The sequence below is a fragment of the Pyxicephalus adspersus genome, chromosome 4, assembly GCF_032062135.1.
Source record: "Pyxicephalus adspersus chromosome 4, UCB_Pads_2.0, whole genome shotgun sequence".
Lineage (NCBI taxonomy): Eukaryota > Metazoa > Chordata > Amphibia > Anura > Pyxicephalidae > Pyxicephalus > Pyxicephalus adspersus.
In genome coordinates, this window is record NC_092861.1 from 71,657,543 (window position 1) to 71,678,211 (window position 20,669).

The 20,669-nt window shown below is 37.8% G+C and overlaps 1 protein-coding gene across 1 annotated transcript in view; it reads left to right on the forward strand.

Moving 5' to 3' along the window:
* CYB5R4 (cytochrome b5 reductase 4) overlaps window positions 1-20,466 on the forward strand; it is a gene marked incomplete in the record, with an annotated part of 46,330 nt that extends 25,864 nt beyond the window's left edge. Inside the window, 7 exon segments of the mRNA XM_072408591.1 lie at window positions 1,986-2,108; window positions 4,283-4,423; window positions 5,276-5,428; window positions 6,373-6,523; window positions 15,699-15,785; window positions 16,841-17,005; window positions 17,851-20,466. Of these exon segments, the coding sequence (XP_072264692.1) occupies window positions 1,986-2,108; window positions 4,283-4,423; window positions 5,276-5,428; window positions 6,373-6,523; window positions 15,699-15,785; window positions 16,841-17,005; window positions 17,851-17,905 (875 nt within the window).
* Window positions 20,467-20,669: the final 203 nt, after the last annotated feature.

Below are 20,669 nucleotides of genomic sequence, written 5' to 3' on the forward strand. Positions count from 1 at the left end.
GAACGACGAACGATCGATTGGGCAAAAATCGTTCGTAAAAAAAGTAACCAACGACGCCGACGAACGTGGAAAGTCGTTGGAAACGAACGACCGGACCGGCGGATCGGATTGGACGACGATCGTTCGTTGATCGTCCATGGTCTGAGCATGCGTGACGAACGAACGTTCGTTCACTTCCTAACGTGCACGTCACTCCCTGTATCTCTCCAACGATCGTATCTATTGTGTGTACAATATCTACGAACGATCGTGTCGTTATCGGTATGTGCAGGATCGGTGCTATACGATCGTCCGTAGATATCGTGCACGATCGTTTGTCGTTCGTTTAACAACGATAATAATTGGAAGTGTGTACGTAGCTTAACTCTTTGTATTTTCAATACACTGCTTAAAGCCCTGGTGCCCATTGCATGGCTTGCCATGTCCCTGGCTGGCTCTGACATTTGGTGTTTTGCAGAGTGGTTGGGTCTGATGTGTTGTCAGTGGTTCAGCATTATGCATTGAAACATCACTCTGCTCGGCAGTACAAGCAAAGCTTCCTGACCTGTGTGTGGACAGAGGCCCTGATTTATTAAAGCTCTCCAAGGCTGGAGAGGATACACTTTCATCAGTAAAGCTGGATGATCCAGCAAACCTGGATAGATCTGTTCCAGGATTGAAAACATTTGCTATCAAATGACTAACAGAAATACTGCATGGCACAATGGGCCTGATTTATTAAAGCTCTCCAAGGCTGGAGAGGGTTTACTTTCATTAGTGAGACTGGGTGATCCAGCAAACCTGGAAGGAAAGTCATACTATTTGCTAGCAAATGTTTTGAATCCCGGACCAGATCCATTCAAGATTTGACGGATAACCAATCTTCAACAATGAAAGTGTATTCTGTCCAGCCTTGAACAGCTTTAATAAATCAGGCCCAGAGAGAGAAACATGAGTTATCCGGGTATGTTACATAGGTGAAAAATAGACAAAAGTCCATCAAGTTCAACCTACAGGTAGGATCATTGACCACTGATAGTGTGGGGTTAAATTTTATTGCCACTGACCAGCAATGCAGGGAGAGAGGGTTATACACAATGCCATTGATTAACATTGCATGAGAACAGCTAGTTGGTAGGGGCGTTAATTACCACTTTGGCAGTGCACTAATGCAGGAAGTGGGGTGGGGTTTATACCACATCGTTATTTCTGCATTGTGATGTTGTGTAAACTGTTAAAATCTTACCAATATAAAATGGTCTATTTAGCTGGGGAGGTGGATTAGAGCTATTTTTCCAAACATTTACATAGGAAAGTGCTAATTTATTCATTCTGTCTGAATTGAGATGATTGAATGTACTTCAAGATCTATTTGTAAAGCAGTGAATCTGACATTCAGAACACATTATCTGGTGGGAAATCTTCCAGGTCCATATGTTGAATGGCAGAGATGGATCTCCCACAAATGTGTTGCAGTATGCTGCATTCAGCAGCCTTTTTGACTGAACTGACTGCAGAACACCGCATATCACATGAATGCATGCTGCACTGCACAACCAGCCTGCGTGTTTACAAGGTGTATTTGGGATGCTGTTTAGAATGAAAGGCAACCCAGCGCACAAACCTGCATCTAGTGTGTTGCGTAAACATCACCTTTTATGTCTAATAATGTGCTTTAACTTAGTTTTATGTCTTTGTGGCTGTGGTGAAGTATAAAAGCTGCAAGTGAAGGGGGTGTGCTATGCTTATTGTATGGTCCAGTGCACATGGTTTATTGTGAATGGTAACAAGTGTACACATCGGCCTGGTATGTTAGTAAGGTACACAGCAAATACATTCCAATTGGCTGGTGGTTGTGCAGTCAGATACACAGCCTGTTTTTGTAAAATATACGCAGCTCAATTTTTTTTTTTTTTTTTTTTTTTTTATGAATATGGCTAATGCCTCTTAATTACACCTGTAAGCTGTTGTCATTTTTTGATAATAGTAATGTGCTTTATATCCAGTGAATGCATCAGGGAAGACTGGAAAAGTGGAACTTGTCATGCAAAAGACGGATTGCACTGCCTGGAAGAGCTTGGGACAGACATTAGAGGGAAACAACTCTTTTGTTAAAAGCTGTGAAAGAGGTCGGTATGCAGCAGATTTGACAAAGCTCTTCACTGCTCATTTTAGACACAAAGATTACACAAATACTTTATAAAATGCTATCTTCTAGTTCTCAATGATCAATATTATTTTCATAAGTTCCTGCACATCCATTTTAATTTATATTGTAATAAAATGACCTACAGTAGTGGGAACCTCTACCCTTTTACAATGTCTAGTCATACACCATTGTTTTCTGTTTGAAGGTTTACTGGTATGGGAATGAACTCCCCAAAGTGTTATATAACCTTATTAAAGGCCAGAAACCAAAGAACAGGTCACATAACATTAAAATGAAGGTGTCTGAGTCAGAAATAGGGGAGGTTTCCTTTTCCTTCTCCACCCAAAAACATTGAGATATATGAATGAACAACTTGTGTAATTGTTCAAAGAGTGTGACCTAGAGAGGTGTAGATGGGTTTACATACACTTTACAGTTTTGTTCCTTGGTGTAGATGTCCAATTCTATTCTAATATTTATTTGTGTTTTGCTAATGGACGCCATGTTAGATCAAAGCCTAAAGCCAGAATACATTTAAAAGAGACTTCACCGGTACAAACACTGCTGTCTGGGTTATTTATTATGAATTGGTATAAAGCCATCTTTGCATCTTTAATAACCTTTATTAGCAAATTTAGGTTATCATTTAAATGCCAAGCTTTCTCATTTTGACATTGGAAATAAACAAGAGTTTAGGTTTGGTAAAAAATAATTCTGCCAAAGGAAGTAAACAATCACCAAGTAAACCCAAATTATCACCTCTATAGTATTCACCGGTTTAAAAATATATTCATTTTAAATTCACTAGTAATTTGTTATTGTGATCTAAAATGTCTTATGGGGCTGTCTACCAGGCAGGTCCAGCAATTTCAAAATTAAATTCTTTCAAATGTCATTACGTTACCTAACTAGTGGATTGAAAGAAAGAACTGGGCACAAAATTACTAAATCTCTATGGTCTAAGGCAGAGGTGTCAAACTCTGGCCCGCAACGTCCCTTTTTTTGGCCCCCAAAGGAATGACATAACCCCACCCAAGGACACAGCACACCCACTTCCCTGAGCCTAGGAATTGTAATGGGGACAGGTACGCCTGACCCCACTCGGGGGTGCACCAACCAGAGCCGCAGACCCCCTAAATTTCTGGTGGACCACCAGTGGTCCGCGGACCAGTGATTGGAGACCTCTGCACTAAAAGATGTTTTTTATTAAAATGGGTCGCTGGTAGTTTTAAATGTTTTGCTATCTCAGGCCTTGCACTAGATAATCTATCAATGTGTAAAAAAAAAAGAAATCTATATTAGGAATCAAATCCAGGAACATGATTAATGGAAGATATTTCTATTGATCTTCATGGTAGCTTGACAGTACTTAAAGCGTATCCTAAGTACTGGTCACTGAGCACTGAATTCTGGGAGGGACTCCCCTTCCCTGTATCTGTAATTTTGTGATAATCACACCATGATTATGTACTTATTCTACAATTCTTATTTTTACAAATACTTACAAATGTAAAGGCCACATATAAAGATCTGACAGTGCAGTAAGTTGCTGATGTGATATCTTCTTCAGTGGAAACACTGCATACATTGGGCCTGATTTATTAAAGCTCTCTCAAAATTTAACAAAGATTTCATTGGTAAACCTGGGTGATCCATCCAAATTCTGCAGTGGAACTTTGCATTTCAGATGCAATAAAAGCCAACAATACATCAACATTTGAAAAGAGGCAGCAGCATATGCAACTCAGACAGCCTTAGGATTAAACACTTTATAATGCAAAATGTTTCAAGTCCTCAACTGCCACTAATTACAAGCAGTGTCAGAAAAAAAAAAGGAAGACGTGACAGAGTACTAGAAAACTGCAGTGCAAAAAGATCAGTCACTACTTCAAACTGAATAAAAACACAAAATATTACCACCACACTATAAAGGACTGGAAACTTCTTAAATATTAGAAACTGCTCAAGACATCATTTTTTGAGAACATTCTTTCTTGACAGCATTTTATTTACAAGTACTTACAAAGTTTGAACAGTGTGTGTGTCACGTTTGTACCTAATATAATAAAATATACTGTAGCTTGCTTGTTGTTTTGTCATTGTAATATGTACAATTATATAACATTCATATCTTTTCAAATATGTTTTCTTTAGGCCATTTTTATAGGAAATGCAAGCTAACTTCCAAAATGGACGTCAATCATAACACCAGGCTATTCTGCTTTGCCCTTCCTCAGGACTGTCATCTTGTTGTTCCTGTCGGTTACCATATATACCTCAAGTTAACCATTTCCGGTAATGTAAAGTGCATGGTAATATGCATTGTACAGATATCACATAATTGGGCAGTATCTAATGTGTGTGTGTGTGTGTATATGTGTATATATATATATATATATATATATATATATATATATATATATATATACATACACACACACACACACTATATGTGTTCTACTTTTAGTTTTTGACAATACCAACAAAAAAGGGGAAAGCACCAGATATATTTATGTTGTTACTCCTGTGAGTTTACTAACCATAAGATAGTTTTTGATATTTCCTATAATATTTGTGTAATCAGTCTCACCAATCCAGCCCCTGCATGCTTGGCATGTAGCCCTGCAGTGTGTTCTAGTCGGTAGTGCCTCATTCTTGAGTAACATTTTCATACAGTATTGTAATAATTTTAATAAATATTACCAGAGTATCTTTCATTTCAAGCACTGCACAAATCATTTCTGCGAGGAATCCTATCTTGAATAAGTTAATTTAACATGCCTGAAGGTATTAATTTCTCCATCCTTTTTGTTCTGGCTGGATCAGAAAACAATGTCAGGCACAATGCCTGCGGCCATTATACATGTAGAGATATTCCCTGGTTTTATGACCTCAGGGAAAGAATCCATGAGAATGAGGTCTGCTTTTAAAAGTTTATCATTTTTCTCCAGAATAGAAAGAATGTCATCCAAGCTGCTCTTCTCTACACTGCATTAGCAAACACATGAATGCATTTTGATATTCCTAGCTGACTTCACATAGAGGAGTTTGTTTTGCTGCATTTAAATAAACTAAATGCATGACAACATTTTGAACTACAAAATACAGTATATCTAGAAAATAATAAAATGGAATCATATGTTTTAGGTGTGGAAGTGGTTAAACCATATACACCAGTTTCCCAGACCTTAGTGTCGGAGCCACAACAAAAGTCAGACTATAAAAAGAAGTTCATCTATATAATGATCAAAATCTACCCAAATGGAAGCTTTACACCTCTACTTGACAATATGGAGATAGGTAAGATTGATTTTCTTTGTTCTCTAAAAAAATCACTTGAAATCTTTTAAATAAAATCAATGTATTCAGCGTCATTATTAATACTAATGTACTACCAGCCAATAGTAGTAGTTTTGCCCACGGTGTACCCTAACCATGGGGTTGAACCTGACAACCACAGGTGGCAGCTTGCAATGGCAACCAGTGATAACAATGGGCTTTATGTGGTTGCTAAATACCAAACGTGAGTCCTGACTGCTGTGTACCATAGCAAAAATTTACAGCCTTTTATTTTCATTGCATACTGAACTGAAAAGAATGTAATATGTTCAGCTATTTTGCGATCATTCTAAATCTTAACAGAAACTCTAGGTCCAGATTTCTGCTCAAACTGGTGCACTGCAGTAGTCCAGGTAAGCAATCAATGTGCACAAATCCACAAGTGTATGGTCAGCTTTGACTTGCATTGAGAGAGGCTGAACAGTCTAAAACCTTTGTGTATTAATGTTTCTTCATATATATTTCATAGTTTAGGGCCGTTTTAAATATAAGTTATGCACAATATTCAATTGATTAACAATCTGAGGAATTATTCTAAAATATTAATGTCTAGTTTCTTTTAAAATGTACAGATCTGGCTCAAATCAACTCCTGAAGGAAGTGTATTCCACAAAGTTTTCAGTTTAGTTGCAGTGGTGTTACCCTTTCCTGCAAGGCCCTATGTTTAACAAAAAATAATACAATTCTGTTTCTAAAATGCGTATTCTTTTGTAAGTTTACAGTAACTTTAACATTTATAAAGACCTATTCAGTGTTTAATGCAGTTTTGATGGTCACACAATAAATGTTATCAAGAACATTAGAACCTGGAGATTATTGGGATATTTTCATTAATTTATATTTGATTTATTTGCTTTCAAATTATACTTTTACTAGAATTCTGAATGTTCTTTTTATTGGCGCAGGTGATGACATTTTATTAAGCAACCCGCAAGGTTCTTTTAGGACTTCCCAAGTCGGTAACGTGGAGGATATTTTTCTTGTGGTAGCTGGCACTGGTTTCACACCAACTGTAAAATTACTGAAGCTGGTTCTAAATAGGTCCAACATCATCAGGTATGTCATAAATCTCATGATGTTATATTTATACACCTGTTTAAAATAAGTATTTGCAGCGTATTTTTTACCTTAAAAAACATCTTTGGCTTACAGAATACCATTGAACTACATAAAACTTGCATATCCTGTTAGTTTTAATAAATCCTAAAAATATTATTTTGGAAGAGTAGTCAGATGAAACATTTTCAAACATCTCAATCCAGAGACTTATTGACATTTGCAGATTTTTTTTGGGCACCTCCAAAACTATCAGTAATTGTTTGGAATATGCATCCAGTTTGCAGTAATATAAATAAATCATACAGGAATCAAAGAGGACCAAGAACATATTTATACATTCCTTTATCACTATCAGTTACATAGACCAGGCATTAAACTTGCATAGAATGTCAGGGCTGGCAGCAGACAGGTGGAAGAGAGAGACAATTGATCAACTTTGTGTCAGTACACTTACAGTAGATGACTAAAGGACAAAAAAAAACCTCATTATTTAACAGCCTAGTACACATAGGCGGAGGAACTGCAGACACATGGTGCAGTAATCCACCAACCAACCCACACAATATTTAGGGACAGAAATGGCGGGTTTACTTTAAGGCAGGACATCGGCCTTGAAACTTTTGTTTTACAAGCTAATGGGTTACTGGCCATCCAGTAGGGTGCTTTTATGGGTGGCTGTTTACCACCCTTTGCAGTTCTGCTAATCTAGGCCTTGGTCTATTCTGGAAATGTAGAAAGCCTGTCATTGATGATAGAAGGCATAGATTGGTTACATTTTACCTACTGTGGTGTTTTGTATTTCAATATTTTTATTAAAATTTGTTTTACAAAAACAGCAATATAACCAAGACAGTACAAGTGATAAACAAAAGACACATAGCGTATGCGTGTAAAAAACAAACAATGCCCAAAGTAAATATCTAAAATCAGTCTAGTCAAAAATAAAAATTATCATGGAGACAGTCGCAACCATGCCGAGAAATAACAATAAAACAAAGCAAAACAGTGTTTGAACATTGTAGTGACATATAATTGTGTCGCAACCGTAAACATAGGAGAACAACAAACAAAAAAAAAAAAAGGGGGAGCATCGAGGAGTCACACAGAGGCACACAGTATCAGGGATCGGAGGATGTCTTATTTGCGGGGGGTGCTTTATTTTAATTGTTTGAGCAAAAATCGGGGGGTGGCTTATTTGATGGGGATGCCTTATCATCGGGGAAACACGGTATATCTGTAAGTAACTTTATACAGATCACTATGTATTGGGGAAAGAAATCCAGAGTTCCCAAATGTCATCAAATTTGACTAGTGAGTTCTTTAGAGTATGGGTAAATTTATCATTTACCATAACCCCGTTCAATTTGGTGAAAATGGGATCTAATGATATTGAGGATGACTTCCAAGCTTTGGCCAATGAAATTCTACCCGCTAGTAAAATCAGCTTGATCAATTTCATCGCAGGCCCGGGAAGGGTCATGGTCAACTTGTTGAATAGGGCTGCCTCCACAGTGCTATGAATCTCACGCTGTAAAATTCTAGAAATCAGTCTAAATACCTTGTCCCAAAACGCCCTAGCAATCGGACAGGACCACCAGATATGAAGCATTGAACCTCTAGAATTGCAGCCTCGGAAACATAAGGGGGAGACTGTTGGGAACATTTTTGCCAGTCTATCTGGAATGAGATACCCTCTAAGCGCGACTTTATAGTTGGCTTCCACCAACGCGGAGTTCAGGGAGACCTTAGATAGCGAGTAAACAGTGTCCCACCAATCTTCCAATTCCCATGTGGTACCCAGTTCGCTTCCCAGTCTAACATATATTTAGGTTTACTAGAAGGGGGCTACTAAGGCTGAATAAATAATAGAAATTTGCCCTCTTGTGGAGGCTATTGATAAACAAGTGCTTTCGAATGGGGAGGATTGCATGGGTCTCGGGGCCTGTCTGAACATTGTGTTGATAAACACAATAAATTGTCTGGTCAAGTAATCCTGTGAAAGCACCGGACGAACATCTATCAAATCTTTCACTCTTCTAAAGCCCTTTAAGATCCACCAATTAAAATTTTCTTAGTGCTGGCCTGGCAGAAAATCCGGGTTATTCCAAAGTGGAGTTAGAGGTTTGTGTTGGGAGGATAACTTTGGGTGATTGCTGTATTTATCCCAGAGCTGAATGGAGTGAGACAGTGCCGGGCATTTTATAGTCCTTCCCTGCTTTTTCTTGCGCCACATAAATTCTATAGAGCCCAGAAAACCATCCTGATTCTCTATCTCATCCCATTGAGGTCGGGCTCCATGCAAGGTACTCGGTGAAAGTTGTGCCGCCACATAATAGTATTTAAGATGAGGTACTCCCAAGCCACCCATTTGCTTGGGGGCAAATAGAGTACCTTTACGGATTCTGCTCTTTTTATCTGCCCAGATAAACTTTATTATTCTAGATTGGAGGAGTACAATCTCCTTCAGGGGGACCTGAATTGGGAGAGTGCGAAATAGATAAAGTAGCCTAGGGAGAAGATTCATTTTGACAGCAGCAATCCTTCCCAGCCACAATGGAGGTGTATGGGACCACCGCTGGAGGTCCGCATAGAGTTTCCTGAACAGAGGAGTATAGTGTAGCCTATAAAGGCTGCTGTAGGAGTGGGAACGCTGGACACCCAGGTACTGGATGGATTCTTCACTCCGGCTGAAATCAAATTTTTCCTTGATCGCTGCCAGCAACCCTAAGGGAACATTTATATTAGGAGCTTGGGATTTGGCTTTATTTACCTGTAGGCCTGAGCATAGGGAATAATCAGTAAAATGGGCGCAAAAGTCCATACTGGAAAGTACCTTAAACAGATATTTCCAGGAAAGACTGTCAAAGGCCTTTTGGAGGTCGAGAGAAATCAGCGTTGCCTGGCGTTGAGGGCCTCGTCCTAGCTGGAGTTTACTACTGATATGAGGTCAATTGCCCTTCTCGTTTGGTCAGGGGCCTGCCTGTGTTGCAAGAAGCCCACCTGGTCCGGATAGATATAGGCTCCTAAAAAGGAGCTCAGTCGGGTTGAAAGAATCTTCGTCATGAGTTTAAGGTCAATTCCTCAGGCGTAAAGGGCCTTTCCAAGATTTCTTTATGTTTGGGATTCAATTTGGGAAGGATAAGATTTCAAAGGAACCCATCAATTCCATCTAGAGAAAACGAGTCTTCCAAACTGTATAAACGGCCATAAAAGTCCTCAAAAACTGACAAGATTTTTTCTGGGTTTTGTGTCAACCTACCATCCTTGACCTTAAATTTAGGGAGGGCGTGGGTCATAGGCCTAGAGTTAAGTTTATTAACAAAGAGGCTTGCCCGGCTTATCACTCCAAAGGAAAAATTTGTGTGCTGCCCAGCGTATAGATTTCTCTGCCCTAGTTGTGAGAATCAAATTGAGTTCAGTGCGCTTGGCCTCCAGTTGGGACTTCGACCCAGAAAGAGGATCGTTTTTGTGTTGCAACTGTAGCCTGTGGTATTCTTTAAGATGGTCATCAATAAGTTTATTATAGGCCTTTTTGCGTGAGAAACCTATTTTGATAATTTCACCCCTAATATATGCTTTATGGGCTTCCCAATGAATAGCCTACTGTGATGTTTTGTAGTGCACATATGGTGGCTGTTATCTAACAAGTGATCTGGTGATCAGCCAGTACCTTCATGCATTTCTAGCTTTGTCCCTAAACAACCATGAATTCCTGAAAACTTGTTCACACCAGAAAGGATCCTATGCAAATCTCGCAATCAACAGGAGCAGGAAAAGCTCCAACCATCCTTCTTGCAGGCCCTTCACACATAGTTCAGTTATTATAGGAATCATTTGCGGTTTAGCTTGTGGATAAAAGAATATTGACTTTACAAACCAAAATAGATAGTTAATTTATAATAACAATATAGAATAACAATAAAGATTTCCACCATCAATAAAGTGTTAGATTACACAGGTCAACAAAAAATTAGTTCTGATAATCATCAGAAACCACAGAAAATTTTCTAAATCAGTTTTTCGAGCAGATTTCAGATCTGGGAGATAACGTTGGCTTCCGCCCTCATCTCCCTGCTTGGCTGTTTGATCTTTGATTTGCATACAATATACCTACAAACATTAGTTTGTAAAATCATAACCCCTCTTTCCCTATATAGGACTTTCTTCCGAACACAATAATACTTTTTCTGGTTTTAAGAAGGTTCAGTTGCTGTAAATCCCTCGCCTACACCACCAACTAGTGGCAGAGTTTCAAAAGCACAATGTAAGTGTATGTTTACAGTAATGAGACATCAAAAACCTGTGAATTTTGATCCTGAAACCCTTTTTCCTAATACTGCATGCTATTTGTATACTTGGGAACAATTATGTTACAATTGATTAAAACAATTCTCTTTATACACTTATGAATGTTGTTGCAACAGCTTATTTTAAGTTTTTAACTGATATACTTACATGTATTTTCTGTATATATCTTTACAGTGGTTTAAAATTATTCCCCATATCCCCCGAGGAAGCCCATAAGGACAGGGGATATTGCACTATATCGGACAATTGTCATTTGGACTATCTGTATTTAAGATGTATTTGTGTGTGTATATATATCCACACATGCTTAGTCACAACTGAACTTTTTAATGTTTACTTTAGTTGGTTTCAAAATATATTTAAGTCTGTATTTTATTAAGCAAATTTTCTTTAGTGCCATTTCAAAAGCCTTCTATTCCTTCCCTTCCTCTTCCCTTTTTTCGTCCTCCCCTTCTATTTGAATATATTTCATCCAGGCTGGGCATGCTTTTCATTTTTTGAGTTTATATCAGAGTTCCCTTTACCTTTTCTCCGTTTTCTTTTCAACTTTAGAAAACATCATCCTGCAAAACAGACTTGATCTGTGGTCCTATAAATATCCCTTCCTTCATTTTTGCAGTGGTTATGTTTGGAAACTTCTCAACAAGGTACTGAAAACCCATGGAGTTGGATTTACCCATGGCCTTTACAAGGTTCTTCATCAAGCCTAACTTTATATGGAGAGGTGGCAGGAATATATTATGCGGATTAACCAGGCAGGCAGAAACTTGACCGTGCTTGTTTCGGGTTTATAGGTATCTCTTGGTAGCCAGTCACGCTTGACATAATGGTCTCCCGTAGATCGGCTGTCCCACAAGCATAGGAAACAGCAATATTTTATGAATCCTCCCTGCATTCCCATCTGCAAGCCAATGACCTTTAGGTCCCCACAGATGGTTCTACTGGTGTGTTTTTCACTGGATTGCTTCAAGTAGTAACTTTATGTTGTCATAGGACTCCTTTAGGTTAACGGAATGGGCAATCTGTAAACTTGGTTTGGAATTACCATTATGCAGTAGGACTGCTTTCCAGCTTCTTTAGGAATCAATGAAGATACGCCATTCAGATGGAACATGCTCCTGTGACAAATTGTTAAAGAGTGCATTTATATCATGACAGTAGCACAGTGAGCCATCACTAGTGAAGAGTTATGATTTAGTTTTCTGTAATGTGTTACAGTTACACCTGTTTAAGCCTTGAAGCAAGAAGTTCTGCTTTGTCTTTGGAGAGATTTAGATCACGAACGAGATCATTCAGCTCTGCTTGTGTAAAGGCCTCCGATTCAGAATCTTCATCGACTAAGTAGTCAGGATCAGATGATTCGGGGTTGTAACTGGCTGCAACTCCAGCATATTCCCCATCACCTTCTACAGAAGCAAGTCCATCATGTGGCAGTACCAGAACTGGCAATGAATCATCATGGGGAACAGGCCTAATTGCAGGATCGAGGCTGGGATATACATCTTTGTGCTTAGTTTTACCTGAGAATCCACTTTTGTTGAGAGTGCAAAAATAGCAGTCGATTAGATGGTTTCGCGGTTCGGTATCACCATATACACCATCGGTATTGCAAATGGAAATGCTGCTTTACGACGATTTAGCCAGTCACGCAGTCCGTTGGAACAAATGACATGTGGAGCCCAAGATTTGTCCTGGTCACCAAGTGGACAGCTGAAATATAATTTGTATATCTTTTTAAGTTCTGTGGTAATTTGGCCTCAATGTGCTTTCGTCGTGAATGAACCACACAAGTAACAGAAACTGTCTGGATCATTAAGGCAATTTCTAGGCATGATGACAAATGAAATCAATCGCAGTTAGTGCAGTCTTATTTCTTAAAAAAGAAAAGAAAACGGTCATTATGTTAAGGCTATTTATAACAAATTTTACACAATATATAATTAGCTGCATAACAAAAACTAAACGTGCTAGAGAAAAACTGAACACAGATTTGAAATTCGAAAAAACAAAAATACTACAAAGCCCACATGAAATGATATCTGATGAAAATGACATGTTGACCTGTGGTATTGAACAAAGTTAAAATGTTGATTGAAAAGATAATTGTTCCAGAATCGTTCTACACCTAAGGATCAAGGCCTTTAAAATCTAGACAACTGATCTGATTTTTAGCATGAGTGAACTACTGTCTGTACAATGTTTTAGATATACTGCTTGTTCCCTAATGTGCAACACACTGTTTACCATTTATTTTGTGAAATTGCAGCAGCACCATATTGTTGTTTATTGCCCACATTTAGGAAAGAACTCGTTCGTAAGCCATGTGGACCATAATGTTGGTATCAGTAAAATTTTCCTGAATGGCTTGTTTAAGAAATAACCTCTTCACACATTTGATAGAAAGTCCATCCACAGAGAAGTGGAGGGATGCAGAGACTGATTGTTATAGATTCTCCCCATTCCTGACCACTGAATGTTCAGTGTTACCACTTTTTGTATTGCATTTTGGTAATGTAGCATACATAAAAAGAACAAGTCAGAATACTGCTTCCAGATGGCCAAAAAGATCATTGAGGTTACTTAAACTGTCCTAAATGATTGTTTAAAGAACCCTAGCAACATTTGGAGAAACCCTAGAGCTCCAGAGACTAGATGATGAAAATTCTGTTTGTGTAAATTTTGCTTCTAGTATGATTTAAATATTGTAATTAAATCTGTTGCTATAACTTTATGTTGGAGGAATCTTGCATCCTGCTTTATATTCACTGCTAATTGGACAGCCCAACAAGCAAAGTATAGAAAAGAAAAGCTGGTTTGATGTTTAAATTATAGCCACATTTTTTAACATCTATACACTTTTTTCCCTCCAGCTCATTTGTAAATGTAATCATAAACTGCTAGGGGTGGCAAGGAGCAGAAAACAAAGTGCAATAATCACATTTTGTAAATTATTAATTATGCAACCTTTTTATGTATGGGACAAATAAATCTTTCACTTGGCATTCTAGTGTTTAGGATAAAATGAACTAATAAAGATAAACACTGGTTGAAAAATACACTTTGTGAAATTTGTTTTCAGAACAGCAGAGTGATCTAAATAGAATGCTTAATTATTACAATGAAGAACATCTGTGGTCATAACATAAATGGTAATTACACGTGGAGTTAATAAATAACATAATTTTCAAATTGCATAACATTAACCATCTACTTATGAATCTGGTAAACAACTATAAACCCTGATAGCTGTTGAAAATTAAACTTGAACTTGGATAACATTAGAATGATTAAAATACAGGAAGGTTTATTGTTTTCAATAAATTCATTTTGATGGAGCTACAGCTGTTTATTATTTATAAAGAGCAGAGCCACAATATTATTCAGCTATCGTCTCACAGTATGCTCTATATAAAACAAGGCTGATGATTTAAAAGCTCAACTCCAGCCTTACCTTTAGTTTTACAAACTTGCTGCTGAAATAGTCTATTCTATTATCACTGCACACATTTACCTTTTTTACACCATGTCTTAGAAGCTGCATTAACTCCGATAGAGCTAGCCCATTTTCTTGGCCAATGGACTTCCATTATTATCTAGCCATTTCCTTCCCAGCTTTACGGTCCCTGGCCTCATCAGATGTTAATTCTCAGTCATAAAGATAAATGCAGCCTTCCTAGAAATACCCAATTCCGAAGACATTTTAAAATTTAGGTATATGTTTTTCATTGTGTTTGCCAAAACATATGCTTCCAATAAAACGCAGATTTCTGTTTAGTCATGAGGTTAAAGGGGTGAACTGCACAATATCTTTATACAGACACAAAAGTGTATTTTTAACATAAATGATAGACGGCTTTTTTGGCATTACAAGGGGCTAATGAACTAACATTTACATTGTAGGTTTGGTTGTTTATCTCCTCCTGCCATGTGACTGGATGGATTTAGTTGGGAAATTTTGTTCACCACTTCCCATCTGCTGACCTGTACTAACGTGAGGTCTGAAAGAGTAAATGGTGGAGGATGTCCCTGCTGTACACAGCCTCATTCTGTACACAGAACCCAGCAGTAGTTCCCCCTGACATTATTTACCCCACAGACATTTGCAGAGTCCTCAAATTCCCACACTCCCCCTTCCAGAGCTCATAGCCCAGATTCAATAACCCATATTTTGCTTTTACTGACATCAGAGATTATTTTTCTCCCATTGACCACAGATGTCAGTGTATTCTTCCTCCTAATACCCACTTACACGGAACCATATTTTATTCTGCTGCCCACTGGCACTGAATCATTCTTCCTTGCTTTGTTTACTGAGGGCAGATATTTGGTACATTTTCTCCTTCTTGCTTCATTTTTTTCTTCTACTAACCACTGAGAGTGATTATTTTCCCTCCTACTAACATTTGCTTTTGCTTTTTCTCTTGGTTTAAAACATTTAAATGGATTCTGTTTACCATGCTGAATATTGGGCTTTTTTACTCTACACATTGCTAAAGATGTTACATAATATAGATTACTACAACCAATGTTTTATTCAGGAGCACTGCTCTTTGTCGATTTGTTGCTGCACATTATTCTAAACCTATTTAAGAAGCAGCCCTAGTGGCAAAGTGCTGCTTTTAGTGCTTCAATCAGTATATTATTATTGTGCCTATGTGAACATGGTTGGCTGTATCAGTACAGTACTTATTGTGTATCTGAGGACATGTTTCTTCTTCCATCAGTTATGTACTTATTGTGTCCTTGTGAACCTTTCATCTTCTGCTAGTCCTATTCTAATTAGGTATTATCATAATCTTGCTTCTTATATACTAATAATAAATGTAATTTTAACTCTTGTAATGTTGTGATTTTCTACCTGCAGGAAAGTAAAATTGATATTCTTCAATAAAACAGAGGACGATATTCTGTGGAGAGACCATTTGGAGAAGTTGTCTTCAAGTGACAGGAGGTAGGCAGTGTCATTCTTGCTTCTATTCCAGAAGTAACAAAACAGTGATAGGCACACTGGTCCCACTTGCAGATGCCAAAATACCCTAAATTCAATTCCCCAAATAATAACCTCACTCCTGTAGCATGGCCCCTGCCTCATTTCAACTTTTGCCTGTTAGCCATAGGAGAGTGTATGTTCTGTGTGAGAGAGATTCCATAATTGACTGTTCTGGCAGAGGTACCCAGTCATTGAGCCTGATCTATTAACCCTCTTTTAGTTAAAAGCTACCCCTGTCACACTTGGGGTAGCTTTTAACTAAAAAAAAAAAAAAAAACCTGGTTACCTTGATCTGTGGCTGGTCCCCGCAGGTCCTGGGGACACGTCCTTCCTCCTCGATCTCCAGCCACGAAAGTGCAGAGACGAGATCTATGGGGTTTCCTAGTGACGCCGGTTTGTGCGGGAGGATAGTCAGGAAATTTAAACATTTTTGTATTTGATTCAATACAAAATAGCTGTATTGAGTCCAATACAAATTTTTTAAATTTTTATATATATATATATATATATATATATATATATATATATATATATATATATATATATTACTGCACAGTTACATTACATTTTTAAATATTTTTTAAAATATAGCAAATTACTTCACTTATGAAAGTGTATTCCCTCCATTCTTGGAGAGCTTTAATAAATCAGGTTCATTGTGTCTAGTTCAATGCAGTTTACAGATGGAAGTAGATATGAAGGTTATTGAGATAGTAAGTCAGTAGGGAAGAGCAGACACAATGGGCTAACAATACTAATAATTATGAAACCGTAGCTTAGTTGTCGGCATGCAACAGGAAGTGGTGTTACTAGCAGGGTTTCCAGGTAGGAATCTCTGCAATAGATTTATAAAGTGATTTAGGAAAACTAATTACAGTACAATCCCAATACTGAAAAGAGATTGGGGGTTTCTATATTATCTTAGGTAGGTTTATTTGAAGTATTTCAAAAATGGAAAGTGTAGTTTTATTTGTGTGCATTTTTAAACCTCTTATCACCTTCCCCTTTTCATAAAGGTTTGAAACACAGTTTGTGCTCTCAGAACCAAGTGATTCATGGACTGGGTACAAAGGTCAGATATCAACGCTACTCCTTTCAGAGACCATTCAAAGAAGTAAAGAAGATTCCACAATTTTTTTTTGCATTTGTGGTCCAAATGGATTTGTTCAACAAGCAGAAAGGTAAACTTAGGGCTAGATGTGGAAAATACGATTTTTTTTTATCAATAAATTACTGGATACTTGTAATATAAAATTATTTTTATGTTTCATCCTTGTAAATATATACATTTGCTTAGAGTGCATGACTATACAATATGTAACTACATTACAGCCTATAATATCCAATCATTTACTGATTAGATTACCCAGTTCAAGTTAGGATTAAGGATACAATACTGATACAACCAATCAATCATTTTTTTTTTTTACCTCAAATATTCTCTTCAAATCCACATGAGAGCCTACCCCTGCTTTTTGAGGACCTGTTGGGCCCTTTGTGATGGCGGGACAGAATCAGATTTTTTTGAGACAGAACAGCAATGTGTATACAGCCACAGTTAGGAACTGGGCTAGCAGGGGCTGGTGGTGAGATATAATCCTTAGCCCACCCCCCAGGCTTCAGTACTGCTCCTTGCTGTGGCTGTGCTCACCATGCAATCTTGTTGAAGTTCTCAACACCTCATTGGAAGGAAGGTCACTAGGAAGAAGATCTGTTACTTGTGGGCTCCGCAGGGGAACATTTTCACAGACAGGGAGGGGTCAGCATCAAAAGGATCTGTCACTGATGGGAGGGGGGCGACCCCTTTTTATACCATTTGATTTTTACTTATAAGTAAAAAACCCCCAAAGCATTCTTGTTCCAGAATGTATTTTGTTATCGAATTGATTTTAATTGATTCTAATGCTTCATTTACACACATAATCGCATCTGTGGTGTTGGTCCTATCAAAATTAATTGCCATAGCAAGGTAGATTCAGCTGTCCACATAAATGAACTTCATTTTTTGTTATTTACATTGTTGCAGGTCTTTAGAAGATCTTGGTTTTTCCAAAGAAGACATTTTTGTTTTCAGAGAATGAACATTCTTACAGCAGTGACTGCTTCTCATATCCTATGCATCAATGCTCTCAGATGACTATGCACTTCAATATTCGCTGCCTAAACAACATTTGGATATCTACTGCTGTCTGTTTTTTCCCAAAATCAGATCTCAAAATTATGGTTCTGCTCAGTTTTTAATAAATAACCAGTAATATGCCAGATGGTTAGGCATTGTATTCTTGTATTTGAGATAGGCGTTTTTTCTCATAGATAAACCGGCGTCTCCGCATGTAGGTAAAGGCCATCCTATCTGAGATTTACTTGTTGAATAAACCAGTTTTTAGCTGTAACCTATTGTGGTATATTACTGGGGGTTGCTCATGGTAATGGGATGCTTACAGGGCAGATTAGGGGCAGCAGACTCAAAAAGAACCAAATACCAGCAGTTTTTATTTGTTTAGGCAAGCGTTACAGCACACTGTCCAGCACTTCACAACAAAATATTTACCAGTAGCCCGGCTGGGCCTCTGGCTACCTCACTTAGGTGCCCCCTCTTACCAACACATTATATCAGTACTGTTCCACTCACAGTTTATATCTTGTTTGCCAACTGGCTTCCCTGGAGCTCTGTCCCCTTTTCCTGCTGCCTGGAACAGACTCTGGTTTCCTCTCAGCCTGGAATCCACTCTGGCTCCCTCTCAGCCTCTTGCTGATCACTTCCCTCCCCTTGCACCTGAGTGCAGGTGGATATATCCTAAATCAGGGTTGGGCCAGGGAAACCACCCTTTTACTCCCCTGGCCAGCTCCAAGGCCCTAAAGAACCATCTTTCTTCTCAAAACTTTTTCATCAAAAAACACTTTCTATTCCCTGGAGCCTTTAAGAACACTTTTCCCTGACATTTTAGGGACACTCTGTCACACCTATCATTTGTATATACAGTGGCTTCAGAAGGCATTCAGACCCCCTTGACATTTTTCAGTTGTTGCAGCCTGATGCTACAATTGATTAAATTATTGTTTTCTCCCAATCTGCAATCACTACCTCACTATGGCAAGATGAAAATAGAATTTTAGACAATTTAGTAAATTTATTTAAAAAGTAAAACTGAAAAATCTTGCAAGTATGCAAGCAGCAATTACACCCTGTAATCTTTTTGGGTATGGTGATGCTACAAGCTTTGCTCACATGGATTGGGGGAATCTCTGCAATTAATCTTTGCAAATTCTCTCAAGCTTGGTCAAGGTTGGATGGGGACCATCTGAGAACAGCCATTTTTAGGTCTCTCCTATGTTCCATAGGGTTCAAGTCGGGGCTCTAGGACATTCAAAGAATTATCTCTAAGTTGAAACATACATTAAAAACATGATTTTTTTTTCTCTGCAGTGTTTTATATATCATATGCGACACTTGGCAGTGTGCTTAAACCAAACAAATCTTTTTTTGTCTCACTAGAAAGTAAATGTTAGTGGCTGTTAAAGCCTTTGCAGAAACCACCAAGCCCTGTACAGACGGTGCTGTTAGTTCATTATAGAGGGGTGGGGAGAGGACAAGCAGGAGGCGCCCTGCTGTATTCTTCAGTGATTACCACACAATTCTCTCACATGCACATATAGCAGTGAATTTTTATTATTGCTAAAAGTTTTGATTTTTTTTTGGTGGAGGAATAAGGAAGAATTCCTTCACTGAGCTATCATAGCATGCAGAAAACATTGAAAGAAAAGGTAAATACACTTGCATCATAAGACACAAAGTAATCAGATAAGCATTTAGTTGTTCCACTTTATGGAAAAGCAGGAGATATTCTAAGGGTGTATGTGTTATATAGGGAGATATGGGTTATTCATCAAACTGCTTGCTCAAACACTGGGATCAGTCATAATCCCTATCTGACAGGTACAAAAGAATCTTTTTAGTCTATAAAAAATTTGACAATCTCCCTGTGTAAAAAAAAAAAAAAAACACTCCAAAAGCATTTTATGTACATATATACTCAAGTACAATGTTTTTCTTTTCCCCTGAAAAAGCTATTGGAATGATTCTCTGTTTATACTTTGTCACACCAGTGTCCTAATGTAAAGGTTGTAACAAATTCTTGTCTTCAGGGACAAATGGGTTTGTTACACAGTTCACATGAAGACACAGCAAGTACAAAACATTTTAATGTTTAAAAAGGAGGAAAAGATATACAGACTGAGCCCATGTGATTTTATTTGTTTTCCTTTTAAATAACTTTTAAAAAGAACACCGTGGATACATTTATTCATGTTGTTAGCATATGTCTTGATTACAGTTTTGAATGTTAGCAGTAATAGACACATTTTGTGTCCTAAGTTTATACTTGAGTCAGAGCAGTTTTTTTATATTCTCAGGTAAACATTTAGTACCTTGGTTTATATGCGGATTGATAAATATTCATTTACAGTATTTGTCACCCTATTAGTACATGTTAGAATTTTGAATGTATACTGGATCGTTATGAAGCGGTGTCTTGCAGACAGGTTTGGAGGGAGGGGAATATTTGTATATACATTAGTATTTAATATTCTAGAAATTGTCCAAAATTAATTTAAGAAATGTAATAAACATTTATATATATCACGATGAGTGAATTGTGTTTATACTGTTTAGCATGCTGTAGGAAATTGACTTATGTTATAATTGTTGGCTGAGACACGTAAAAGATTCTCCTTACTTAACAACCAGGTTCCATTCCTGCTTTGGTCGTTAAGTGACAAGCACAGGAAAGACCCAGTGTGCAGCGCCTGTCAGTGACAAGTTCACTGACCGTGTGCAGACTGAGA